The sequence below is a fragment of the Carya illinoinensis genome, chromosome 9 (genome assembly GCF_018687715.1).
Source record: "Carya illinoinensis cultivar Pawnee chromosome 9, C.illinoinensisPawnee_v1, whole genome shotgun sequence".
In the NCBI taxonomy this organism is placed as follows: Eukaryota; Viridiplantae; Streptophyta; class Magnoliopsida; order Fagales; family Juglandaceae; genus Carya; species Carya illinoinensis.
Genome location: NC_056760.1, coordinates 35,674,753 through 35,684,041, shown reverse-complemented (window position 1 = coordinate 35,684,041; position 9,289 = coordinate 35,674,753). Strand labels below are relative to the sequence as shown.

The following is a 9,289-nucleotide window of genomic DNA, read 5'->3' as shown; positions in this document are numbered from 1 at the left end:
ATTCATTAGAAAAATAGGAATTAACTTCTGTTTTCGAAAAGTGATCAATACAGAGGAAAGGAAACCACATCGGGGTAAGTGTAACACGTGGACTAATCTAATTCAATATGTTGAACTAAAATAAATTTTATAATCTAAAAGTCGATAAATCTACACATTCGTTTTTTCACCTTACTTTCAACTTGTTATACATTATAATTTTCTCTCACTTGTATTTTAGAGTAATTCTTATTACGCTCTTACATGTTATGTACCGTTTTTCACAACATGAACCATTTATTTTATGGAAATAAAAATTAAATATTTTTCTAATATTTGGTTTCCAGATGAGAATGTTTTCCTTAAAAAATTTTATTTATTATTTTTACAGCACACATCACATATAATTTTTTTTTAATTTTTTTCTCTTATTAAATATAGGAAAATGCAACTGTGCCGCCCGGACAGTATCTCTCAAATGTATCACTTGGGAAAAAAATATTTTTTTATCTAATAATTAAGAAAGTGATTTTTAAATATATTGATATATTTTTAGACTTTGCTAGATACAGTCGGGAAATGCAGTTGGCATGCAGTCGGCTGTATGGAATGAATAAAAAAAAATTATAAAAAAATTATTTTATATTCATGGGGACCTACATGAATAAAAAAAAATTATAAAAATAATTTTTTTTCATATAGGTCCCGTATTAATTCATTTTTTTTCCACGACTGCATGCCGACTGTATTTCTCCACTACAAAAAATATTTCTCTATATTTTTTAACTTAATAAAGATTAAAAAAATTGAAAAAAAAAAAACTAGATGGTACGCTCAACAATAACTCTCAGATGGGACAGTGGCCGCATCCGTAAACAGCATATGAATTATAAGTTAAAGAATTTTTTTAACTTAATAAGAATAAAAATTAAAATTAAAAAATTAAATATAATATATTATATACATGTGATGAGTAGAATATATATTATATGAGAAACGATATTTGCAGTCGTGATTGTACAAGCGGCGTGCAGTCGCTTTGAAAAAAATAAATTAATATGTGACCTACATGAAAAAAAAAATTAACTTTTTAATCGTAGACCTCACTTTTTTTTAAAACAATTACATGACATTTATAATTTCACGACTGTATATCACATTACTTATATTATATACGTATCTTAGAAAAGCTTTTTGTTGATTGGTGCCAACTCCCCGTATAGTCTTTTACATACATGTACTGTTGATGCGTCAACTTTTACTCCTATGACAGATTATTTTTATTTTTATTTTTTTATATATATTAAATTCGGAAAATTAGTTTTTGTAGTTTGGCTAAAAGTCAAATTCCACTTTTTGCACGTTAGTCAAACATTTTACAATGTGTGCTTTTAAGATTGATTTAGGGCGACACTAGATTTTTTTTTTTTATAAATTAAAAGAGGGTATTTTAATTTTATTAATTTTTCTTATTTATGATGCAAGAATACCTTGTATATATATAGCAAAACTTAGAGGTTACAAATAGGGTTAGGACACTAGATGAGATGAAATATCATCTTATATTAAAATTTCTTATAATTTACTTTATAAGTATAATTCAAATATAAAATACTTTTCAATTTTAATAGTTAACTTTTTTTTATTTAATCATTTCTTAATCATTAGAACTTTCATAAACTTTCAAACAAAACTAAAAAAAAATATAACTTTTTTAAGTTTCAAAATAAAAATAATATTAAAAATTATATTCAAATAATTTTTAAACTTCATAATATTTTTATTCAATTTTTTTCTATCATTTTTCAAAACCTAATAAAACATTTTAAGTTCAATAATTCTATTACTATTCACAAATAATTTATGTACTATTCACAAAATTTATTATCTCATAAATCAAACATGTCTTTAGTCATTCTATTAGAAGTTAAACTATTAACTATTAAAAATAAATTAAAAAACATTAATACCAAAATGTCAACAAAATTATAAATTTAAAAAACTAAAGGAAAATGTTAGTATGACAATTGAATTTGCTACCATATTTTGATTGTTAATGTATTTAAATTATTTTTTAATTTTTTTTCTTTACTTAATATGATTAAGGAAGTTATTTTTAACGTATTGTGTATGTGCTTAGGTTTAGAATATTTTTTATGAGCTTTACTACACATAAACTTACACATCAAACACCACACACTACACATAAGCTTAAAAAAAGTGTCATGTCTAGTATGTGCTTATGTTTAGAATTTAATTTAATTTTTTAAAAATATTTAAATATGTTAAAAAATATAAAAAAAAGTAAAAAAAATAAGAAGACAAATTTGTGTGAACGGGCAAGCCCAACAATCAATGCTAGACAGCACGCTAGCATTACTCAAAACTAAAATATACAATATTAAAAAAAATTAAAGATAAAAAAAATGGAATGGGAGGAAATGAATACAGGGATAAGAAATTAAAGAGAAGAATAAAAAAGAAATAAAAAAGTCTTACAAAAAAGAAATAGGACTGAATTTTCCATTGATTAAAATAATTTCTGTTCACTTACTTTTTTTCTAAGCAAGTCTAAATAACGAAAAACTGTGAAAATCATTTTCCAATAATCATTTTACTTTTTACAGACAAAGAAACGAAACCTTATAGATAAATTTTCAAATCAACGAGTAATTCCATTTTATAAATGTGTTATGATTTTACCCTTTATTAAAAACTGTTCTTAGAAAGATTGAGAAAATCATAAACTCATAGACCAAATCTTGAATCTTGTCTTCTTCTTTTTTTCCAATGTGTTTTCTGTTTGGGCTGATCTTGAAAAAAAATAATTATGAATATATAATTCTTCTGAATATAAAATGAAAATGTGATATAGAGTGAAAATGCATATTCTTGAGTAATAAAAATAAATAAATAAAATATAATAATAACTACCAACAATAGTGGAAAGGGAGCGTAACAGAGTCAGTACCGTAAAAAGCACGCGCCAAAGAAAACAAAATGCATTGTGACCCCCCCTTTCTCTCTCTCCCTCTCCCTCCTTCCTCCTCTCTCTACTTTGCTCCTTTCACCAACCAACTGTACAAAACCCCTGCCCCTGCCCCCCCCCCCCCCCCCCCCCCCCTCTCTCTCTGTGGCTAACAAATTCTTGTATCTGCGGGAAAAATCACACAGCCGGCCATGATTCCGACTCGCCGGCCACTCTTCCTATAAAACCATAGACTCTCTCTCTCTCTCTCTCTCTCTCTCTCTCTCTTTGTGTTTGTGTTTCTGTCACGAGCTTGATTTGTTAACTTTTATTCTACTCCTAAGGGAGGAATTTTGTGGAGTAAAACTGTTTTTGGGAGAAAATGCTGGATCTTAATCTCAGCGTAGGTTCCGCGGATTCTGCCTCGGATTCCGTGGAAATGGTGGGGGAGAAGGTTCTACGCCTCTCCGGAAGCCCAAAGGAGAGCTCCGGTAGCTTCAATTCCTCCGTTGTTAGTGCTGGCGACGAGGACTCTACCTCCAACTACTACGATGCGGCTTTCGCTTACAGCTTCGGCATTCTCAAGGATAACAGCTCGATCAGCCCCGGAAAAGAGCTCGATAAATGCGACCGGACCATCCAGTTATTTCCAGTGAGCAGAGCAGGTGAGGGAGAGGCCGACGTGTCCAGGTCCAGGCTCGGGCTCGGTAAGTCTTCGCGGCAGGAGTGGATGGGTTTCACTTCGAGTTATGGCGGAATGGGGGCGGAGCACAGGATGGCGGCCCAGCAGCAGCGGGGGGAGCAACAACATAGGCCGCAGGTGAAGAAGAGTCGGCGGGGGCCGAGATCTCGGAGCTCGCAGTATCGCGGCGTTACGTTTTACCGAAGAACTGGAAGATGGGAATCGCATATTTGGTCAGTGATTCACAGCCCATAGTTTTATGATTGTTATCGTTATTATAAGAATCTGGTTGATTGTTATGTTACGAGAACTTTGATCACTTTGGCGGTATATTTTGCGTGGTTTTGAGTTCATTCTTTGCGTGTTTTTGTGCAGGGATTGCGGGAAGCAAGTGTATCTGGGTAAGGACAAGTTTGTCTCGTACTAGTTACTTTCTTTGTTTGTGATTTGATTATTGGTTTAGTTATAAAGAAATCGGATACCAACATTGTTTATTTGTCGGAATAATTTTTCTTTTTGTAGGAGGATTTGACACTGCTCATGCTGCGGCTAGGTATACATAACTGTGCTTGTAAATTCTGCTTGTAATGGTATTTCCATTGCTTGATGTGAACTGTGTTTGGGATAGTCTTGAAGGAGTTTTATGGCAATTTGTTGATCTTAGGGCATATGATCGGGCTGCAATCAAGTTTCGTGGATTGGATGCTGATATCAATTTTAATATAAGCGAATATGATGAAGATATTAAGCATGTGAGTGTGGACTTTTCTGGAGTTGATTTTAGTGACTGTATATTTTCCATCTTTTTGTTAGTAATAGCACTTCTTGTCTCTGCAGATGAGTAATTTTTCCAAGGAAGAATTTGTGCATATCCTACGCCGCCAGAGCACCGGGTTTTCCAGGGGAAGCTCTAAGTACAGGGGAGTGACGCTGCACAAATGTGGGAGATGGGAAGCTCGTATGGGGCAGTTTCTGGGCAAGAAGTGAGGACACTTTTGCTAAGTTCTACACCTACAGCTGAATTTTACATACCTGAGTGTGGAATTTGGAATTGATTATGTGTTCCTATTGTGTATAAAATCACTATAAAAATGAATGGAGAAACTGATAATGCTGATCGAATAGGTTTTGTGGGAACCACTGGGAGCTTGATTCTTATTGGGTGGTTTTGATTTCTTCCTTGCAGGTATATATATCTTGGACTATTTGATAGCGAGGTGGAGGCTGCAAGGTCTTAACGATAATATATGGGATCTCTATTGTATTGGTTCTCTATATCTTTGACCTCTCTTCATATATTTTTGTTATCTGGAATCAGGGCATATGACAAGGCTGCCATAAAATGCAATGGAAGGGATGCTGTCACCAACTTTGAGCTGAGCTCATATGAAGAGGAAATTATCCCTGAGGCTGATAATGGTTGTTTGTTATGTTATTTATTTTTCCTGGACAATGTATATTGCCTGTTGTATTTTTTTTTTTTTTTTTCTGGAATGCTTGTGTTGCATTGATCCTTTCTATAAATTGACATAAATACTTGTCTCGTTGGAAACAGACGGCAATCAAAATCTTGATCTTCAGTTGGGAATGGCTCCACCTTCATTTTCTAATGCGGGGAAGGAGAACAGCACTGACGCAAGCAGTTTTCATTTTCTGCGTGGCTGGGAGGAGATGCCTTTTGATAGGAGACCAAGGGTAATGCTGACACGAAATTGTTAAATTCCCCACTCAGTCCAATTGAAAATCTGTGTTTATATATTTCAAGCAATTTCTTCGATTTTGTGGGGCTAGGTCTCTGATTAGCTTGCTTGGCAAACCTTTGTTACTCTTTTGCAGATTGAGAACACTGCTTCAGAAACAGTGAGGATTCAAGTTCCTCATGGACCTGCGAAGGCATCTGAGCACCCTCTTCTCTGGAGTGGTGCAAATTCCAGTCTCTTTTCCATCTATGAGGTAATTCCCCCGTTCATTCTAATTATACCAGTATAAACTTCCTGCTAAGTGATAATAAAAGCCACATTAATTGGTACTTTTCCTATTTCACGAATATCTTCGTTCTTGTTGTTTGCAGGAAAAAGCAATGGAGAAAAGGATGGAAGTTGAGTCCTCGCCATGTTGGCCAAGTCAAACCTGCGGTCCTTTTGGTGGGGCGACTCAAGTGCCACTCTTCACTGCTGCAGCATCATCAGGATTCCCTTCAACAACTACCAGTTATCCATCAGCTGCTGTTAGTCAACTTCATGTTCCAAATACAACCATCCATCCACCAACATTCTTTGCCATCAATCACCCACACTACCACCATGTCCCATTTCCACTGCAAGAGCTGAAATCAGTACCAGGAAGAACATAGCAACAACCCGGAAATCTTCTAATTTGTTCTGAAAGCAGAAGAAGATGTAGGCAAATTAGGAAAACGAAGATTGGTAATTGAATTCATTAGTTTCAGTAGATTTCTGCATTATGGATATCTGATTCCATAAGTTGATATGATCTTTTCTTCCATGTGAAGATTTTTCAAACTTAAAGAACCTTAGCTCTGTGGCATAAGTAGATTTGGGTATTTCTGCCTCCATATATCCTGGTTTTGTGCTTCAATGAGCTCCTGCACAAAGCTCAGAAAGTATGTCCTGTGAAATGATTTGAAAAGAAAACATTGTCACTTCAAAGTTTTGCTTAGGAGTGTTTTTATATACATTTACGATGTATCTTACCGTATAGGGATTAATAATAACACAAAGGGATTACTTAATATGAAGCAGGAAGGACTACCATAACCAATATTTTAGAAAACGCAAAATCAGTCCTGACTTTTGACGTTCTTATAAAATTATTCAATGGATTTTCAAATTTCGTAATTTACTACTGATGATTGATGCAATTTGAAATTTGATTCTTCTATCTATCTCCTAGGTAATTCATTAGGGGTTAGTTCAAGTGGTAAAGACCTTATGTTAGGGAGTATGTTCTTTTCAAGTTTAAGGTTTCAATATTTTTGAGTGCAAATAATTTTAGAAAATATCATCGGATTGAAAGGATTTTTTATTTTTTTTTAATTATTTGAAGTACACTTGTGAAAAAAATTTTGTCGAAGGGCTGTGAATTTTAGAGAAATTTTTTAGATTAGTCGAAACGTTGTACTCGGACATCCGATCCCAAAAAAAAGAAAAATCTCCTAGATTTTCAAATTTTGTAAGATTATGAAAATTGAGGTCTTAAACGCTATATTTAGAGAGAAAAAACGACAACCAGAGAAAATTTGCGTCGGAATTGCTTCTTAAAACTGCACGCGAAGGATATTTTATGTCGAGATTTCCGGTTTGGACTTTAGATCAGAAACGAAGTTGTAATGTTCCCCTGTTCGTCTTCCTGTTTTTTGGGACGTATCAGACGAAGAACATGATTGCCTAAGATCCGTACGTCATTTCTGTCTGTTGGTTGAAAGCCACGTGTAGAACCTGGGGGCTCCCGGTCCCGTCCCGTCCACCCCAGTCCTCTTACTTAGCTTAAAGTAGTTCCCGGATTCCTCGGCTTTGCAAGAACTTCGTACACCTGCGAAAGACGGAGGGAAAGAGATAAAATAAATAAAAAGGACGTCTGCATAGTATGATGATAGCAGTGTGAACAGAATCTGATTGAATTGATTTCTCGAACTTTGGAATAGTTTGTGCATGTGAATAGTAAAAGGTTTGATTATTTTGTCAGGCTTTTCTTTCTGATTTTACCCTATTGTTACCAAACTTCAACGGCTACGTACGTACGTGCATTATGACTAGCTTTGCTGTGCTGTGTTCTTTCTTTGTTGGGCTCTGTGCAACGTTGCTATGGCCGCTAGGGTATCTATCTTGTACCCCCTGAAGCCACGATACGTTCCCTGGAAACAAACAGCTCTCTCTCTCTCTCTCTCTCTCTCTCTCTGTAGGCTGTACGTGAACCTGTGCTATTCTGTCTGTTGTCGAAGAAATTGAAAGCTCTGTTGTTGTTTCTGAGAAGGATTCATAATACCTCGTAATTTGCAGCAGTGTTCATTGCCGCCTAGCTTGTTGGAGTGCGTTTTGTGCAGTTTCCACGTTGGGTATTCAACCTAACTCTTACCAAAGGTGGCGTTTTATGCCTTGTGAATACTTGGAACTACTCCCTCCCTCCCTCCCGTCGTGACGAAGGAAATATTTAACCGTAAATATAACTGTATATTAATATATACATTAATTTAATATAATTAATTAAAAAATAAGTTTTATTAAAAATAATATTAATTTAAATTTTAAATATAAAAGAATCAATATTAAAATACAGATTAGTACGCGAGTTTATTTATACTCAATAAAACTCTTTTATAAATAACAGAAAACTACTACACCCTAGCAGCTTATCGGACTCTCCAGACAGGGTCAAGTAAGTAAAATCATTATTTAAGTTTATTTAAAGGTTTGTTTGGAAAAAAATTTCATTTTAAAATTTTCACCTTATCTCATTACATTTCATTTCTAAATATCACTTAAATATAAATATTTTCAAACCAATCATTACAATTTTTTTAAATTTTCAAATAAAAAATAAAAAATAATTTAATTTTTTCAAATTTTCAAACAAAAATAAATTTAAAAAATTATATTTTAAAAATATTTTAATTCTATAATATTTTTTATTCAATTTTTTTTTTCTCTACCTCTACAAAACCTCATAAAACAACTATCTCATTACTATTTACAAACTATCTTATTACAATGTACAAAATTCTCATATCATCTTATTTCTCAAACTTTTCCTAAGTTTAGGTGTGCTACTCATTCTCGTGAATTTGGTTCCTTAAAGTTAACAATATTACTGTAATTAAATTTTTTTTCTTTTTTTTTTAAAAATATTTTTTAAACATCTTTAACTAAGGAGAAGTTCGGTCCGATCCGGGAAGATTTTGCAGACTAGACTGGACCTATTCAATCAAGGGTTTTCCCACCCTGGATCGGACTGAACTCCATAAGGACCGGGACGGTCCAGTTGATCCGTTCGGTCCACCCTTGACTCTTTTTTTTTTTTAAATTCAATGGCATTTTGATTAATACTTATGTAATTATATTGTGATGGATTTAATATATATACATATGATATACTATTATATATATATATTAGTAATACAATAATAGTACTATTAGTCTATTAGTATAGAGTAAATCAGTAATAGTTATTAACTTATTTTCTATAACTAATAATACACTAGTACTAATACTATTATATAGTTATACTAATTATAAATTTATAATAACTAAATCATTATAGTCTATAACTATATATATATATATATTTAGTATCAATGTATTATTATATTCTTTAATGTATAACTATTAACTATAATATATAGTATTACTATATATCAATATATTAACATATTATAAGAGTTATGGTATAAATTATAATATATCATATATGTATAAATTTATAATAGCATTAGTATAGTTAATTTAATATGTAATATGTTAGTATTAAATTACTATAATTACATAGAGTATTAGTAATATAATATTTAATATAACTACAAAGAGTATTAATAATAAGAGTATTTTACTATTATTTAATATAGTATGACATAGAGTATTAATAAATGTATGGGGTTTGAAGAGATATAATAATACTATTATTACATATAGTTATTAGTTTTATCT

General features: G+C 32.5%; 1 protein-coding gene across 1 annotated transcript; it reads left to right on the top strand.

The window, feature by feature from the left end:
• Window positions 1-3,089: 3,089 nt before the first annotated feature.
• On the top strand, window positions 3,090-6,324 carry LOC122274989 (APETALA2-like protein 3). Its single transcript, XM_043083880.1, has 10 exons — window positions 3,090-3,862; window positions 4,005-4,030; window positions 4,152-4,182; window positions 4,294-4,381; window positions 4,467-4,612; window positions 4,816-4,860; window positions 4,948-5,048; window positions 5,185-5,324; window positions 5,466-5,582; window positions 5,701-6,324. The coding sequence occupies exons 1-10, from the start codon at window positions 3,330-3,332 to the stop codon at window positions 5,980-5,982; spliced, it is 1,509 nt and encodes a 502-aa protein (XP_042939814.1). The 5' UTR covers window positions 3,090-3,329; the 3' UTR covers window positions 5,983-6,324.
• Window positions 6,325-9,289: the final 2,965 nt, after the last annotated feature.